Source organism: Rhinolophus sinicus, linkage group LG15 (genome assembly GCF_036562045.2).
Source record: "Rhinolophus sinicus isolate RSC01 linkage group LG15, ASM3656204v1, whole genome shotgun sequence".
NCBI classification, from domain to species: Eukaryota; Metazoa; Chordata; class Mammalia; order Chiroptera; family Rhinolophidae; genus Rhinolophus; species Rhinolophus sinicus.
Window position 1 is genome coordinate 10,862,380 of NC_133764.1, and position 17,729 is coordinate 10,880,108.

General features: G+C 54.4%; 2 protein-coding genes across 4 annotated transcripts; one reads left to right on the forward strand and one right to left on the reverse strand.

Moving 5' to 3' along the window:
• Positions 1 to 942: 942 nt before the first annotated feature.
• Positions 943 to 2,984, reverse strand: SLC35G6 (solute carrier family 35 member G6). Its single transcript, XM_074320393.1, is given in 6 exon segments — positions 943 to 1,642; positions 1,644 to 1,942; positions 2,418 to 2,549; positions 2,552 to 2,600; positions 2,602 to 2,632; positions 2,969 to 2,984. Coding segments are annotated over 6 exon segments (1,227 nt in total).
• On the forward strand, positions 2,876 to 17,120 carry ZBTB4 (zinc finger and BTB domain containing 4). 3 transcript variants are annotated; one of them, XM_074319779.1, is made up of 4 exons: positions 2,876 to 2,992; positions 11,297 to 11,366; positions 11,812 to 12,878; positions 13,310 to 15,395. In XM_074319779.1, exons 3-4 carry the CDS (start codon positions 11,821 to 11,823, stop codon positions 15,252 to 15,254), a joined length of 3,003 nt encoding a protein of 1,000 aa, XP_074175880.1. In that variant the 5' UTR covers positions 2,876 to 2,992; positions 11,297 to 11,366; positions 11,812 to 11,820; the 3' UTR covers positions 15,255 to 15,395. The 3 variants fall into 3 exon arrangements, with proteins under 3 accessions (XP_074175880.1, XP_019600674.2, XP_019600675.2); XM_019745115.2 differs by lacking the exon at positions 2,876 to 2,992 and adding an exon at positions 3,565 to 3,703 and having other exon boundaries at positions 13,310 to 17,120; XM_019745116.2 differs by lacking the exon at positions 2,876 to 2,992 and adding an exon at positions 10,310 to 10,586.
• The last annotated feature ends 609 nt before the right edge of the window (positions 17,121 to 17,729 follow it).

Below are 17,729 nucleotides of genomic sequence, written 5' to 3' on the forward strand. Positions count from 1 at the left end.
TGGGGCCGTCCTTAGTCATGAATATGCAGTAATTGCGCTGAATATGCATGAACAGATCAAGATGGCGAGGCCTAGCGCTTGTCCAGAAGTAGCTGGTGTATGTGGAGCGGCCTCCCGCGCCGGCTGGGCGTCTCCTGGCCTCTAATGGAGCGCTGTACGGAACTCTGGTCCTGGATCTCCGGCCTGAGCCGTTCGAAGAGACCTCAGCTCAGAGGCCTGCTCCGGAAGGAGGCTGGCTGCTGGCCGCTGTCCGGGAGAAAGATCACGGGACCACGACAATCCAGGAAAAGCAGATTAGCCATGGGGCGGGCCCTGGGGTATTCAGGGTCAAGGCATCTGAACGTTAGAAAATCCTCCCCCTTCTAGAATATTTCAGAAATAAGATGGAGGGGTGGATCCCAAGGTATTCTCCAATACGAGGGGTAGGACTTCCACTATCTTTCCAAAGCAGAGATTACACCAACTGCACAGAGTGATCCTTGTTTGATGTCAGTGTCACCTCACCACCCCAAGTTGGGGGCGAGAGACACAACCACCAGGAAGGGAAACTTCCCTCAAGGAAAAAAGGCAAATTCCCTTCCCCCAGTGCAGCTGTTTGCTCTGTTTGTCTGAAAGCCCCAAACACTCCAGCCCCAATGCTCTTCTCTCTGATGCAGAGGGGAAAATCCATGGCTCACGGCCTGCCTGCTTCAGCCCCTCGCATCTGCTCCTCAGACCCTACCCCTTAGTTATGGCCTCATTCCCAAGCCCCAGCCAGGACTCCATATCTCTTGGTCTTCTAGGCAGTCCCTCTCCACCAAATCCCCAAGTTACCCTTGACTCCAAAGGCTGATCCTCTCCCACACCAGTTCTTTTCCAGTCACTTGTTCTCCCATGTTTGCATTCCATTCTCTCCTGTTTACCCCTGTCCCCCTCCCCAACCCTCAGCCTCTCAAGATGATCTCACTCCTCCACCTGCCCTTCCCTCTCACAGCTGAGGTTCTGGGCGGTGATGATGGCAATGCTGCCCAATACTACCCCTGCCCCCATGATGTCAGAAGGTGCCACAGTCTCACAGAGCACATAATACTGCAGCATCAGGGCCACCACCACCTCAGAGTGCAGGACAGCGCACACCGGGGCAGGGTGAGCCTTGGTGACCGCATAGCTCACACACGCAAAGGAGACCAGGGCGAGGATCCCCACTGCTCCTACACAGCTCCAACTCAGAGGATCATTGGGCAGCACGGCGGTCTGCAGCAGAAAGAGGCCCGGTAAGGAGCCCACCAGCCCCACCAAGCCAAACAGGAAGGCCACTGTCGGTAGGCAGGAGGAGAAGTTCAGGGAGCTATATACCAGAAGCCCCAGCGATAGTGCTAGGCCACCTAGGAAAGTGAGCACATAGCCCATGGCGATGTAAAGGCCCGTGGTCTCCTCCTGCAGTGTCCCTAGTCCAGGTCCCACAATGATGATTAGTCCCAAGGTGCTGTCCAACAGGCCACACCAGTCATAGCCGCTGAGACCCTGACTCTCAAGGCAGAGGGCAAGGAGAGCAGAGCAGACAGTGGAAGAACCTTTCCGGATGGTGGCAGCATTGCCAGCAGGTACCACCTGAACAGCACTGTAGGCGCATCCAATGCTGAGGACATTGAGCAGGGCGTGCCCGGACATCGGGAGGTCCCAACAGTGGGTCACCGCGCAGTTTAAGTAGTAGGGCAATGGGAAGGTGGAAGAGGCATCGACAGATGAGCAGCTCCAGTGAGGGGAAGTGGGAAGTGTGGTAAGCCATACGGGAGAAGGGGCCCACAAAGCCAGCCAGCAGGCCCCCACCCAGCAGGGCCACAAGCAGACCCTTGGTGGCATCGGAGGGCCGGCAGCACTGGTGGGAGAGGAGGCTGGGCGAAGTGGAGGGTGGCGATGGCTGGGTGAAGTCGGGCAGGTTGAAGTAGCGGTGACTGCCAGCCTGTTAGGGAGAAAGGAGCTTGGGCATTAGGGCAACCATAGCCCATGGGACCTGGGACAGGGCAAATGCCAGGCTGGGGTCTAGGACCCTGTGGGACAGTAGAGGGGCAGGCTGTCTTGCTGAGGAACTCTTGGAGCTAGAAAGGCCCTGAAAGATGGATGAGGTAGTACAGTGTGTGCCTTGAGCAGGAAGCAGGGAGTGAGCAGTCCTGGAGCATCATGTTTCTCTGGGCAAGTTGTTCCTGGGAGGAGAAAAAGAGGACCCAGGGATGCTCTGTTTGTTTGAGGAAGGGGAGGTGGCCTCAGATGCTATGTGTTTATGTGATATCACAGGTTCCAGAGACACCTGGGTACACCATTGTGAATTTCACTTGTGGGTAACTCCAGGACAGCTGGGAAGTTTCAGGGGAGGAGGGGAAAGGGAGCAGCCAGGAGTTACGGGAGGGTGGCTATGCCCCCTAGGCCCCCACACTCACCATCTTTCCTTGGACTTCTTCCTCTCCTCCTGGCTCAGGGGCCCTGGGCCCTTCAGAGCTCCAGCCATTGTGACCTGATTGGAGTGGGGGTGGGGTTCTTCACTGGAACCTTCCTGAGATGGGGGTTGGTGGGGTTCTTCACTGGAACCTTCCTGAGGTGGGGGTGGGCCTATTTTCACACTGTCCAACTCTGCTTGCTTTATATCTATGTTTCCCTGACTCCACAGTTTGTCTGATTGTGTGTTTCTCTTTACCACTAGCTCTGATGAGATTTCTTTGATTTTAAATTAATTTATGTCTCTCTTTGTTTCATAAAGGTTTTTCCAAAAGGAACTCTGAAGGCTGGCTCTTCTGTCTCCAGAGTCTTGAATTTTTGAACACCAGGGAGGAGTCTCTGGGACTGTCCCTCTGGAGTTTCAGGAATGTGTTTCTTCTGTGTATGCTTCCACCTGGTGTTTTGTTGGTGCTGTCCCAGGAGGCCCACACCAAGGCCTCTGCATTTATGGACAAGTGTATAGATGTGGATATTTCCTCCGGTGGGGACAAAATACCAAGCTGCGTTTTCATCTGCACTGGTAGTCATTTATGTGTGCCTATTCTGTAGGGCTGGGGCCTTCCTGGCCCGCAGCCTGGTGGGGGTCCCGTGCATTTCTGGGGGAGGGTGTGTGTGTATGTGTGTATCCAGGGCTGGCCCTGTTAATGTGCTGAGCCTGGCTCTGCGGGTCCCACGGGACTTGATTCTGAGCCTGCCATGTTGTGGGTCTGCACCCTGAGAGGGTGTGCGTGCTCAAGGCGGTGTGCACCGCTGAGTGAAGGGCAGGGGGGGAGGGGTTGTCCCATCTTAGGGAGTAGGGTGGTCGTGCGATTCTGAGAGGGTGCTGCAACCCGGCCCGTGCCCCGCTCGGTGCCCACCCGTCCTGCGGCCCAGAGCGGTGCCGTTCCCGCCCGGGATCGGTCCAGGGGAAGGCCTTCAGGCGCGCTAGCCCCAAGCCCGAGCCCGGAGCCTTGTGTCGGTGTCGGCTGCGCTACGCCGGCCTCCTCTCGGCGGCGGCGGCGCTGGGGGGGGGACTGTTTCCGGGGTGGGGGTGGGGGTGGGGGTAGGACCGGGGCGGGGGAGCCGATGATGTCAGCGGCGGCAGCGGCGGGGCCGGGCCGGGGCCGGGCGCTGGGGGGGCCGAGGCCGGAGCCGGAGCCGGAGCCGGAGCTGGAGGCGGGTGAAACCGGAGCGGCCGGGGGTGGCCACGGTGATGAACCGGGCCTGGCGGACGCGGCGCCATCGCAGTCAGGTGGGCCCCGGGCGAACCGGGCAGGGCCAGGGCGGACCGGAGCCAACAGCCTGGCCCCCTCCCCGCTGCCCGGCGCCGCGGGGGCCGGAGCCGCGCCCGGCGCCCAGTGACCTACCGCTCCCCTTGGGTGTTGACCTAGGGGCTAAGGGGTCGGGGGCTGAGCCTGGCCCCGCCCCCAGGCGCGCACGGCGCTGGGGGGCGACCAAGGGGGCCCTGGTACAGCGTCCCACCCCGCGGCAGCTGTGGGGGGAGCGATCGCAGAGGGCGGTTGAAGGGGCCGCCCTCCGCATTTGAAGGGTTAATTCTGCAGCCGAATGTCCCCCTCCCCTTGTGGGGCAGGTTGGGGGTGGGGTGGGGCTGGTGTGAGCCCTGGCGGGCGCTGCAAGCTGCTAGGAGGGCGATGGCGTAGGAGCCAGGCAGAGAGGGGGAGGGGTGGGCCGCCGTGCGCCCCAGAGTTAGGGTGTGCGGGGTGCGCAGGGCTAGCGGGGGCCCCAGAGCCGCTGCGCCGTTGGGTCAGGGTTGTGGCTGTGAGTCCTGGAGATTGTGTGTCTTCTGCTGTGTTGTGGGGCAAGGTAAACCTCTCCTGGGCACCACTGTTTGCTGGTCTGGCAGCCAGGGGTCTGGGCAGGCCCTCCCTGGGCCATGGGGACAGAAAGCCAGATGGTGGGGTGTCCAGTATTGTGGGGCAGAATTACAAGATGTGGTCCCTGTGGCTTTGGTTGACAGGCCCATATTCAAAGCATGGTACAATACATGCAGAGTTTGTTAGATGTGGGGTTTTACACCAGCATGTATTTTCTTGCACGTACCTCTTGTGCTGCACATATGAACTATTTATGAACTGTTGTTTTCTGCATAGCTGGCATGGTGTAAGTGCTCTGGACTGCACCAGAGTGCAGGGTTCATGTGCTTATTTGGAGGGGGCGGTTGTGTACCTTTGAGTTGGAAGGTGTCACATTTAGGTCCCATTTCTGTGTCCCTGCTGAGTTGTGGTCTAGTCTTGGCAAGGATAGCCCGCTGGATGGGTTTATGTGTCTGTATGATGAGTGAGTTGCATGGGTCTGGGGGCACACGTCTAGAACTCAGGTCCCACCTATCATGTAGGAAGTGAGAAACCCTAGGGTGTGTCTCAGGTACTTGTGGGGCAGCTGACACTGGTGTGAGGGGCTCAGGGGGAATGTGCAGGTTGTTTATGGGATCGTGGGCAGCCGAGCAAGGGAAAGGGACTATGTGTGCAACATTCTCTAAGGGATTCTTTTGTGACGTTGTTTGTGGGAGCCTGTTGTTTGTGGGAGCCTGTCTGTGCTGTTGGGCTGGGAGGCGAGCTGGTCAGAAAACATTTGTGGGGAGGGAGGTGGCGTGACAAGGGCATGTGGGCCTCAGCCTTGAGAGATCAGCCGCAAGCTGTGTGTGCGTGCCTGCCTTCTGTGTGTTTAAGTGGCCGTGTGGGGCTGCTGTGGGGCTATGTTAGGAAGAAGGCAGGGAGATAAATATGGGGCTGAGCAAGGACAGCAGGCAGGAGGCTTGGGTGTCCTCAGGGTGGCCCAGCTAGTCTTTGTGCGGGGTCTGTGTTGTTGCCCCTCACCAGCCTGCCCAGCATGTCAGGGTCACCGGGAGGAGAGGCCTGGCGGCTGCAAGGAAACTGAGCTTGGACAGAGTGGCTCCTTGGTCATGTTTACGTAAAGGCCGGGTGTGACTCTTGTCACTGAAATGGAAAAAAGAAACACGAAGTTTTCAGCCTCCTCCTCCTGCTTCACCCTCTCTCTGCCCCCCTTGTGGGTATCTCTGCTTTTCCATCTCTTCTGTGACGCACACGGGGCTGCTCCTGGGACTGTGGAAGGGTCTGGGAACAGAATGTGCTCACTAGGCAGATTCCTCAGAACAGGTTTTCCTCACCTTTGGGGTCTGGGCCCTTCTGTAGTGTGGTGTGTAGAAGGTGGATGGTGTGTGTGTTCCAAATGTGCACACCACTGTATATTGTGCCCAGCCTGGCTGGGAGGGTGGATATGCATGGGGGGGCAGGAAAGTCACTATCGCTGGGGCCTCCTGCATGGGAGGGTTGCTGGCTGCTGTGAGAGGCCTGCACAACAAGTGCATGACGGCCTGGTGGAGGGGAAGGAGGCCTAGATGAGAACTGAGGGGTCTGGCCTTACCGCTTCCTCACTGGCACTTTCCCTGAGTGAGCCTTAGTTCCTTATCTGTAAAATGGGGCTAAGTGCCTGTCCTGCCTATCTTGTAAGTAAGTAGCACATGGGAAATGTACCTGGAAAGTAACTACAGTTTGGGGACTATGCCTATGCCAGGTACTGTCAGCCCGCTGTCAGCACTGAGCCCCTCGTCGGGGCTTGGCTAATAACAATAGCAATAAACATTTATTTAGCACTTACTGTGTACCAGGCACTGTTCTCAGTGCTTTTACACATGATTGCTCATTTAGTCTTTATTATGCCCCATGGAAGTACGTATTCTAATTACCTCTCTTTTTCAGATGAGACAGCTGAGGCCCAGAGATGTAATTTGCCCAAAGCCACTTAGCTAGTAAGAGGTAAAGCTGGCAGTCAGGTTCCAGATCCTGTGCTCTTCTATGCTGTCCTCTGCTGCTCTTCTGAAGCTTTCCATGGGCTTCTGTGTGCACATACTTCTCCCCAATTTTTGTGTAACTTAGCACCTGCACGAATCCATTTCAGCAGACCGGTGTGCTTAGGTAGTGACTCAGGGAGTCCTAGCCTAGGGAGTGAGCTAAAATCTGCTGCCGGGTGCTGGCCATAGAGGTACAAAATGTTGATGAACCTGGCAAAGGAGAGATTGTCCTTGTTCTGTGGGTTAGGGAGGGTCAAGAAGGAGCTGGCATTGAGTTTGATCTTAACACTTTGGACAGCTTTGGGGAAGAGGTTGGGGAAAGTTGCATTTCTGGCAGGAGGACCAACATAGGCAAAGGCATGGAGGTGCGGGATGTGTTGAGGTTGAAGAGCACACTGGGTGCTTGAAGGGAGACAAACACAAGGCAAGATTAGAAAGGAAGATTGGAACTAGACCCTTGAATGCCTGGCTGAATTTGAACTTCATTCTGGAATGAGCGGGGACCAGTAAAGGGTTCCAAGCTTAGAAGTGATACCACCTGAGCCGCATTGGGGACATTGACCTTTAGTGAGGGGAAGGCTGGATGGTAAAAGGTAAGCCTAGGGGCAGGGGAATAGCTGAGAGGCCATGGCCTTGGACCATGCGAGTGTTAACAAGGCCCTGAGCTAGTCTGGGGGCCAGAGACGGGTTGAAGGGAAGGCTTCCAGAACCATTCCCAAGCTGGGCTGCAGACTCAACCAGACTTAGTGACTGCTAGATGTGGGGAGCGAGGGAAAGGGCGGAGTCAGACATAACACAGTTAGCACTTAGCACGTGAGACCCAGCTGCCTGGCCATAGGCCCCTCCCTTCAAGGCAGGATCCGGCAGTATAGCAGAGGGAAAGACTCAGCATCTGGGTTTCGAACAGGCCTGGATTTGAATTTTGACCCTGCTGCTCATGAGCTGTGTGACCTTAAGAAGGGTATATCCATCCCTTTGTGAGCATCAGTTTCATCGGTAAAATTGGGATAATATAAATACTGACTCTGGGTGGTCTTTTGGAGGAAATCATTACATGAGGCAATGTATGTAAAGCCCTGGAAGTATATCAGGCAAAGTGTGAGTGCCCCAGAAGTGGTCAAGTTACACTCATCCTCCTAACTCCCGGTCAGCTCAGTCTGGCACTGAGAATGTCTTCCTTGCTGAAGGTGGACAGACTCCACGCAAACTTTGAAGAAGGCAGGTTCATGCATTCACTACTGTTTTTCTTAAATCTCCCATTATGTACCAGTCACTGTTCTAAGCACTGGGGATAGCAGTGAACAAAGCAGACAAAAATCTCTCCCTTCCTTGGACGTTACATTCTGGAAATCAATGTACAATATGTTTTACTAAGTGCCAAGGAGAGAAATAAAGTAGGGGAAAACGATAGGAAGTTTGGGGAGGTGGGGTGGCTAGGGAAGACCTCCAGGGGAAGGTGACTTTTGAGTCTAGGTTTTAAAAAGGTGGGGCAGAAATGCATGAGGCTATCTGAAGAAAGAACATTCCAGGCAGAGGGAACAGCAAGAGGTGCAGTGTATCTGGTGGCAGTGCTCAGATCTCCGCCTCAGTCACACCTCTAAGATCACACAGCCAGTCAAGAGTAGAGAAACTATAAAGACAAGTAAAACACTGAAAACCACAGAGCCAACCAAACCTACCATGACGCCTGATTTCTGCCTTTTTCTTCACCACTTCCCCCCCCACCATTTTCCGGGACTGAGTTCCAAGATGATAACAAGAGCCAGCATTTACTGTGTGCCAGGCACTCTTCTAAGTACTACCAGTTATTAGCTCACTACTTCTTCACAACAACCATATGAAGTGAGAGCTTTTCATTATCTCTACCTCATAGACAACGAAACTGAGATACAGAGAGGTTAAGTAACTTTCCCAGGGTCACATAGCTAGTATCTTCTCCACCTCCCATAAGTCCTTGTAGGTCAGTGGCCAGTGGTGGAGCAATTGAACTCCAGAGACCTGAGTCATAACCTGACTTGGCTAGCAAAGAGACCATGGGCATATCACCCTGCTACTATGTTTTGTATACCTGAAAGAGAGGAGTTTGGAGTATTTAAAGCCCCAGTTTCCTCATCTGTACAGTGGGGTTGATTATAACCCCTGCCTCACTGTGGTCCTTTTCGAGTGTTGAAATGAGACGATGCAAATAAAATGCCTAGCTCTGTACTTGGCACATAATAAGTATTTCATAAATGGCAGCTACAAATGCCATGATGATGATGATTCTAGGTAATCTCTAAGGACTAGGCCAGCTTTGGACTTTTCTGGTTCTATTCTAAGAAGGCTCAGTAGGCCTTGTCCAAGTATCTTCACAGCCATGTCTCAGCAAGCACTACACCTATGTGGTTGTGCAGGTGGGCAGGCCTGGCCACGGAGGTGCATGGGGGCTGGAATCGAACCTTTGTGTTGCTCACCTGTTCAGGACTGCTGCCTCCTGGAGGAAGGGACCTTGCCTCTAATTTTCACAAAGGGCTAGTGGGGGTCCTCGTGGGTGTTGTTGAAAGAAAAACACAACTATTTTTCTATACATTCTACTCACAATACTTCTGACACCAAATGTGTGGGTTTTTCCCACACTGACCAATTCTCTGCCACTAGCTGGGTGTCCTACAATTCAACTCTGACACTACCTGGAGATAGTGTCAGATTCCACAGGTTAAGGGCTCAGTCCCACAAGAGTGCCTCCACTTCAGCTGCCAGTTTCAAGTCCAGGCCTCCTTTCCTTCTGACCAACTGACCAGCTATAAATTGGGGTGTCCCATAACCCCTTCCTCCGATTCAATAAGTTGCTATAATGTCTCATAGAACTGAGGGAAACACGTTTACTGATTTATTATATAGTAAAAGATATAATACAGATGAATAGCCAATGAAGAGGTATATAAGGTCTAGAAGGGTCCTGAGTACAGGAGCTTCTGTTTCCACAGAGTTGGGGTGCTCCACCCTTTCGGCATGTGGATGTTTGCCAGCCTGGAAGCGCTATCCTCCCCATAGTTTAGGGATTTTTATGGAGGCTTCATCACATAAGCATGATCGATTATTAACTCAGTCTCCAGGCCCTCTCCCGAGAGGTTGAAGGTGGGGTGGGGCTGAAAGTTCCAAGCTTCTCATCTTGGCTTGGTCTTTCTGGTGACCAGCCCCCCACCAGGAGCCACCCAGAGTCACCTCATTAGAACAAAAGATGCTCCCATCACCCAGGAAATTCCAAGGGATTTAGGAGGTTGGTGTCAGGAACCAGGGTCAAAGACCAACTATTAGAACAAATGATGCTCCTAATGCTTTATCACTTAGGAAATTTCAAGAGTTAGGAGCTCTGTGTCCATTATGGAGATGAAGATCAATTACATATTCCTATTATACCACAGTGTCACAGCTGTAAACATGCCCTTCACCCTGATGTGGTATAGTCAAAAACACAGGCTTTGGAGCCAAACTTCCTGGGATCAGATTCCAGCTCTACTAATGACTGGTCATATATCCTTGGGTGAGCTACCTACGGTAGCTCCTCTGAGCCTTGGTCTGTCACTTTAAAATGGGGAAGCTAACTGCTACCTTTTAGGGTAGTGAAGAGGAAAGGAGCAAATGAGATAATGCGAGGAAAGCACTGACTCTTGGGGGTCCCAATGGGCCAGTGGCTGTCATGAAAGGGAGTGGGAGGCCTTGCTCTCTTTCCTCACTCTACAACAAGACCTATCTGCAATCCAGCAACTGACAGAGTAGCAGTGACTGTGTGCCTGGCTGTCAGGGCTGTTGAACTTTTGCATATCACCTCTGTTTATCACCTTCCTCCTTTTTCTCCAGGAGAGGAGTCAGAGAAGTCTTTTTGGAACATGAAATGGACTGTGGAGGCCAGGTCGTTTAGTCCAGATAGTAGCAGTGCTAAATGGGAAAAGAAGGTTTTTTGGGGGGTGGAAATTGTATGAGGAACTCCTGATGCAAAACACCTCAGAGGACATGTGTGACCCAGGGCATTGGGAAGGAGAGCGCTCCCAGGCTTTGTGGAGGGTGGACGAGGGGCCAAGAGCTCTGCTCTCAGGTCAGCAGGCCTTGCTCTGTGGACAAGCCCCACCTGTTATCAGCTCTGTGTGACTTTGGCTAAGTCACTGTGGCTCTGGAACTCAGATCTTCAACTGAAAAATGGAACTCCAAAGCCCTGGCTATACCCACAGGGGAGAGCGGCTGTGAGGTGCCTTCTGTGCTGTGACTGCCACAGCTGGCATTTGGATTGCCTGCTATTCCTTTTGGATGAGCCTCCCAGAAAGAGGTGAGGTAGGAGTTGTGTTCTCCGCCCCCTCTTTAAGTGGAAGTCCTAAAGCCACCAGCTCTCAGAGTAAGAAGTGGGACCCAAGCTTCCTCACTCCCAATATGGTGGCCTTTCCAGTGCCCTCCAAAGACTGGAGCAAGCTGGCACATGTGTATGAATCATGGTCTTTGGTGATCTCCTGGCACCTGGGTCAGAAATCCCCTCTAAGATTTATGGGGCAGGCACCTGTGAGAGAAGATTCTCTCCTGCTTTGAATATCTAGAAGCTGGGCCCAATAAAAAAGCTCAAGCAAATCTATTTTGAAATGTAAATGAGACTATTATAATAAAAGACAAAATGTAAATCTTTGATTCACTTTGAGCCCCAAGATTGGGCCAAAGGGACTTGAGAGTGATCCAACAGGCTTCCCTGAACCTATGGGACTGAATTTAGCTGCTGTGTGTTTTGAAGCCAATTGGGAATATGCAAATTATCTTGTTCCTGTACTTCTGGGTCCAGCAGAACAAGGCTTTTGCAATAATCTGCGTGACCTCCTAGGTTTAATTGGATGTGCCTAAGCAAATAACCTGACAGAGGCTCCTGGGCTGGTCAGGGTCTGCAGAGCAGCCCAAGCGTCCTCCTTGACCTGAGAGCTGCACCACTTCCCACCTCATGGGGGTCCCTTCTTTCCCAGTTCCCTTACTGAGGACATAGTTTCTGTTTCTTCACAGAGGGAAGAGGTCCAGCAGAAGGGACTCACTGAGCCACCCCCATTCCGCTCCATGTTGGCTGTGCTCTCAGGTGAGACGGTGAGAGGTCTGCAGCTAGGAAAAACTGGACCCGAGGCAGCAGGCCAGAAAGGGCAGCCATTTTGTCTAGGCTGGGGAGTTCTCTGAAATAGTCATCAGCAGTTGTGGGGCTTCCTCCGCCTCCCAGTGGGTGAGGGGTATCCATTGCTTAATTCTCTAGTCTGTGACTTTGGAGATTTTGACCCCTTGACCCTCATCAACCTGAGGTATCGCTGGCATCTTCTAGCCCCAGATGTTTGACATACTGGTGTTGGATGCTGGCCAGACATAGGTGACTAAGTTTAACCTCTGACGTCTGTGACCAAAAGTTAGTCAGCCTTCCACTATTTCTGACAAATAAACTCCGACCCCCTCTCAGCTCACCTCTCTGATTTTAGAGGCCCCTGCCCTCTGCCCAGCCTCTGAGATCCTCCCCTGGCCTCTTCTCCTCTGTCTAGGCTGGCACCATGCCCCCCCCAGCAGAGGTGATGGACCCGTCCCATGCCCCCGCCGTCCTGCGCCAGCTCAATGAGCAGCGGCTCCGTGGCCTCTTCTGTGACGTCACCCTCATAGCCGGAGACACCAAGTTCCCTGCTCACCGCAGCGTCCTGGCTGCTTCTAGTCCCTTCTTCAGAGAGGCCCTGCTCGCTTCAGCCCCACTGCCCCTCCCACCAATTACTGGGGGCTCAGCCCCCAACCCTGCCACCACCACAGCTGCCTCCTCTTCTTCCTCCTCTTCCTCCTCCTCCTCCTCTTCTTCCTCTTCTCCCCCTCCAGCCTCACCCCCCACTTCATCCCCACCTCGGGTCCTGGAGCTGCCAGGGGTCCCAGCAGCTGCCTTCTCTGATGTCCTCAACTTCATCTACAGTGCCCGGCTTGCACTACCTGGCGGTGGAGGGGACGGGGCAGCTGTGGCAGAGATCGGAGCTCTGGGGCGGCGTCTGGGCATCTCCCGCCTGCAGGGCCTGGGGGAGGGAGGTGATGCCTGGGTACCTCCTACCTCAGCCCCCATGGCCACCTCGCAGCCTGAAGAGGACAGTTATGGGCCTGAGCCTAGGTCAGCCGGGGAGTGGGAGAGTGACAGGGCTGAGGCCCAGGCCCCTGACTCGCAGCCCACCTTGTCCCGGCGGCCCATCCCCTGTCCCCGATGCGGGAAAAGCTTCATCCATCCCAAGAGGCTACAGACCCACGAGGCACAGTGCCGTAGGGGTGCCAGCAATCGAGGGTCTGCAGGGCTGGGAGCCGGGGGCTCTGGCCCCAGTGGCCCTGCAGGAGTGGACGCCTCAGCCCTGACCCCAGCAGTGGGCTTTCGAGGTGGCCCTGAGCATGTAGTGAAGGTGGTGGGCGGCCACGTGCTGTATGTGTGCGCGGCCTGTGAGCGTTCCTACGTGACCCTGTCCAGCCTGAAGCGGCACAGCAACGTACACTCCTGGCGGAGGAAGTACCCCTGCCGCTACTGTGAGAAAGTGTTCGCCCTGGCTGAGTACCGTACCAAGCACGAGGTGTGGCACACTGGGGAGCGCAGGTGAGTGGCCTGGGGGGCTGGGGATTAGGGGTCGGTGGAGGCCGTTGGTTCAAGAATCAGCACTCAGGGACCACATAGACAAGGGAAGGAGTGGGCAGAGTGTGGGGCTTAGGAAGTCATCTTCAGATATCTGTTCACCACTGGCCCCTGCTCATCTGCTTGCCATCACTCCCTCTACCTCCCTCCAGCCCCAGTTCCTTCTGCTGATGCTTATTAGCATCTCTAGGTACCATGCCATGGTTTGGTGCTATGGAGAAGGCTGAGGAGGAAGGAGAAAGTTCCCCTCACAGGAAAGGAGGGTGAGCGAATGGCTGGGAGAATTCTAGGTCTGAGTAGAGGGCAGTAGAGGGTATGGGAAGCTGAGGCCCTGACTTCACAGCCCCTCACTCAACTGGCTCTGTCCCTGTCCTGTTCCCTCTGTCCTGGCCCAGGTACCAGTGCATCTTCTGCTGGGAGACCTTTGTCACTTACTATAACCTGAAGACCCACCAGCGAGCCTTCCATGGCATTAGCCCGGGCCTCCTAGCCAGTGAGAAGACACCCAATGGAGGCTATAAGCCCAAGCTCAATACCCTCAAGCTGTACCGCCTGCTCCCCATGCGGGCAGCCAAGCGGCCCTACAAGACCTACAGCCAGGGAGCCCCCGAGGCCCCCCTTTCTCCAAGCCTCAACACACCAGCCCCTGCAGCATTGCCGCCCAGCCCACCACCTGGACCCCCACCTGCCCCAGAGCCTGGCCCTCCACCCTCTGTCATCACTTTTGCCCACCCAGCTCCCTCTGTCATTGTTCATGGGGGCAGTAGCAATGGTGGAGCCGGGGGTGGGCTAGCCAGCACAGGGGGTGCCCAAGCCGCCTCAGTTATCACTTATACTGCCCCCCCGAGACCCCCCAAAAAACGTGAGTACCCACCTCCTCCTCCAGAGCCTGCAGCCACACCAACAAGCCCAGCCACAGCAGGCAGCCCAGCAACGGCTGCAGGGCCTGCCACGGCCACAGAGGAGGCCAAAGGCCGCAACCCTCGGGCTGGAAGGACTCTGACCTACACGGCCAAGCCAGCTGGTGGGATTGGCGGGGGTGGGGGTCTTCCTGCAGGGCCTAGTAGAGGCCCCTCTCAGTTACAGGCACCACCTCCACTGTGTCAGATCACTGTGCGAATCGGGGAGGAGGCCATTGTCAAGCGCCGCATCTCAGAAACTGACCTTCGTCCTGGGGAGCTGAGTGGTGAGGAGGTGGAGGAGAGTGAGGAGGACGATGAAGAGGAGGACGATGAGGAAGAGGAGGAGGAGGAGGAGGAATCGAAGGCTGGTGGGGAGGACCAGCTCTGGAGGCCCTACTACTCCTACAAGCCCAAGCGCAAGGCTGGAGCCGCAGGCGCAGGCAGCAGCGGGGCCAGCGGGATGCCCAGAGGCCGCAGGCCACCGCGCTGGAGACAGAAGCTGGAACGGAGGAGCTGGGAGGAGACCCCAGCGGCTGAGGGCCCTGCAGGACGTGCCCGTGGTGAGCGGAGGCATCGCTGTGGGGACTGTGCCCAGATATTCACCACCCTGAGGAAGCTGCGAAAGCACCAGGAGGCCCACAGTGGGGGCTCCCACAGCTCCCGGGCTGGACGGAGGCCTTCCACCCGTTTCACCTGCCCTCATTGTGCCAAGGTGTGCAAGACAGCAGCTGCCCTGAGCCGCCATGGGCAGAGGCATGCTGCTGAGCGGCCTGGGGGCACACCCACACCTGTCATTGCCTACTCCAAGGGCAGCATTGGCACAAGACCCAGGGATGTGAAGGAGGAGGCCCCCCAAGAGATGCAAGTTTCCTCATCCAGCGGGGAGGCCGGTGGCGGGAGTGCTGCTGCTGAGGAAGCTTCTGAGACCGCCTCACTCCAGGACCCTGTCATCTCAGGGGGTGAGGAGCCCCCAGTGGTGGCAGGAGGGGGCACCTATGCATACCAGCCTGTGCAGGAATTTCCACTGGCTCTGATTGGGAGTGGCCGGGAACCTGGCAGTGGCAGGGGAAAACCTGGAAGTGAGGGGCCAGTGGGGGCTGGGGAGGGTGACCGCATGGAAGGGATGGGGGCTGCCAAAGTCACCTTCTACCCTGAGCCCTACCCTCTTGTCTATGGCCCCCAGCTCCTTGCTGCCTACCCTTACAACTTCAGCAACTTGGCTGCTCTCCCAGTTGCTCTTAACATGGTCCTACCTGATGAGAAGAGTGGGGGGGCCCTTCCCTTCCTACCAGGGGTCTTTGGCTACGCAGTCAATCCTCAAGCAGCAGCCCCTACACCCCCAACTCCACCCCCCCCAACTCTTCCTCCACCAGTCCCCCCTAAGGGAGAAGGGGAGCGAGCAGGGGTTGAGGGAACCCAGAAGGGAGATGTGGGGTGAGCTCTGGGCCCAGATCTCCCCTTTCACCAGATGCCACCCTCCCTGAACCCCCCGCCACTACCAGCTCCCTGGTTTCCCTGCCCCTTGGGAACCCCTTCACACTTTTGTGCAGGGACTTAGGGGCCCCTGGAGCTCAGGAGTCAGGATGTTTTGTGTGAGATTGTAGTTTTCCCATATTCTGGGAAGGGATCTCTGATGGTTCCCCTCTCAGTTCTCCTCCAGGGAATGGCCTCCACGAGGGGCAGGGCCAGTTCCCGTCCCTTCTCCAGCCCTTGGGGCAACTGAGCAATATACTTATATGAATCTCTACTCATGGCCCCCACCAGCTCTGAATGTCTAACCCACCCCCCTGATTTGTAAACCTAGGGGGAAACCATCTCTCTCACCTAGTGATTCCCCCTCATTCTGAAACTTTCTCTAAGCCCTTGCCCAGATGCTTCCTAGCACATTCCATTCTTAGCGGCCCAGGGCCTGGACCAGACCATTGTGATACCTGACACCCACCTTCCTGGGAGCTTGGTTTTGGATTCTATTCCTCCAAGCGTGGATTTCTGTGTCCCTGTTTCCTTCACATTAAGATGCCATGCCTTTGGCTTCCATACCTTTGGATCTTCCATATTTCTCCTCATACTCCTAGACTCTGGAGATGGCCTCTCCCAATCCAGATCAAGGAGGTGTTGAGGGGAGGGCTACCCATCTGTTCCATGGCTGAGCACTTCCCCAGCTCAGGGCAGCACCAATCTTGGCCCTATCCTGATTCCCAAATCCAGTGAGCCCCAGATTCTTCCAAGGCAAAAGAGGTGAGTAGATCACACCTCTTTCTGCATCTACATATGGCCTCTTCTGGGCTAAACCAGATTTGGGGGCTAGGAGGGAGGAGCTCCATATGGGATGGGAAAAGGAATCTATTTTCTCCCTGTTTTGTTTTTTTTTTTCCTGATGGTTTCTCCCAGACTAGACCAAATAGCCAGAAAAATGATGGGGTTTGGATGGGTGGGTAAGCCCAAGATTTGCACATGACCTCCCATCCTTACCTTTACCCCATCTTCCCCAATGTCGCTTTCCTTACTAATCACTCCAGATGGTTTTTGGGGAACCATCCTACTCCCTTGGTGGGCTTTGGGGTATCCCCACCAACTTTCCCTCCAAAATAGCACCTTATACCCCATCTTTGACTCAGTTCCCCACACCCAAAGATCCCAGCCTAGGGATGGGGTGCAGGGACCTTAAATAGTCCCTAATCCCTAATTTGCACTAGTAACCCTGGTCAGGGGTCCCTATGTTTCCTTCCAGTGGGGAGTTAAATGTCTGCTCCTATGCTCCTAATTCTCTGATAACTGGGCCTCCCCACTCTGTGATTGGATGAACATTTCCCATCAGACCCCCCCAGCCACCCCAAAAAAAGCAGCTCCAAACGGAGAGCCAGTTTTGGGGAGCAAATTTGGTAAATGGGAATTAGAGGAGGAGTGCAGTTTTAAAAAGGGGAAAAGTTGCTGTCATCAAACGTCAGCCTTTTTCCCAGCTACTGTTTTCTGGGGCCAAGATGGCTGCCCTCTCAACAGATACTGAAAGGGCAAGATCATGGCTTTTGGAGGGAGGTGAGTTTGGGGGGAGAGACAGGAGCATCTTCCTGCCTCCTCTTACCCTCCCAACCTATATAAGTGGGGGAGGTTTTCAACAGGCTCCCTGAATGTTAACCACGGAGGAGTGTTGTTCCTTCACTCCTCCTCTGTCTCTTTGCACTTTTCTTGGTCTTGGCCACAGTCCGAGTGAAGAGTTTTCCTACTGAATGTACCAAGGTCCAATTTTTATGGGAGAAAAAAAATTTTTAACAGGGAAAAATGCAAAAAAAATCACTAAAAAGTTCCCACAAATTTTGTTTCTGGCACTTTAGAAAAACTGCGAAAAATACATAATAAAGCATATATATATATATATGTATATATATATATCTACACACAAATTATATATACACACACAGCGGAACCACAAGAGACTGAGGAAGGCCTTGGAGGCAGGGGCAGATGGGATGACAGTCCCCCTATATCCTTAACCTGCACTCCTCTGAGGCAAAGAAGCATAGGAGATGGAAAGGATTGAAGATGGACCGGGGGATTTGAATTTCAGAACAGGTCAAAATTCCAAAACCATGAACATTTTGGGAGAACTGAGATTGTAGACTTTTTTCTTTTGTTTTTTTTAAAATATGATTTAGGAAAATAGTTTCCAGAAAATGGTAGTTCTGGGAAACAAATGAGATTGTGGCGAAAAGGAGATTAAAAGATGTATCTGAGCTGGGGAACTTGAATATTGTGAATTTCAGATGTTGGAAATTTGGGATTTTGCAATTTCGTCTTTTGAAAATGATCAAGTCTTGTCAGACGTTTGTGCCCTCTTTCCCCATGTTCCCTGGGAAGAAGGGTGGAGTGGGAAGGCCACTGGTTCTGTGCCACAGCACGTAAGATTTAGAATTCT

What these genes read in the sequence shown, in the direction of transcription:
- ZBTB4 (XM_074319779.1), top strand. Translation starts at nt 11,821, where the DNA reads ATGCCCCCCCCAGCAGAGGTGATGGACCCGTCCCATGCCCCCGCCGTC. An exon ending in TGGCACACTGGGGAGCGCAG is followed by an intron (nt 12,879 to 13,309) that starts GTGAGTGGCCTG and finishes GTCCTGGCCCAG; the next exon opens with GTACCAGTGCATCTTCTGCT.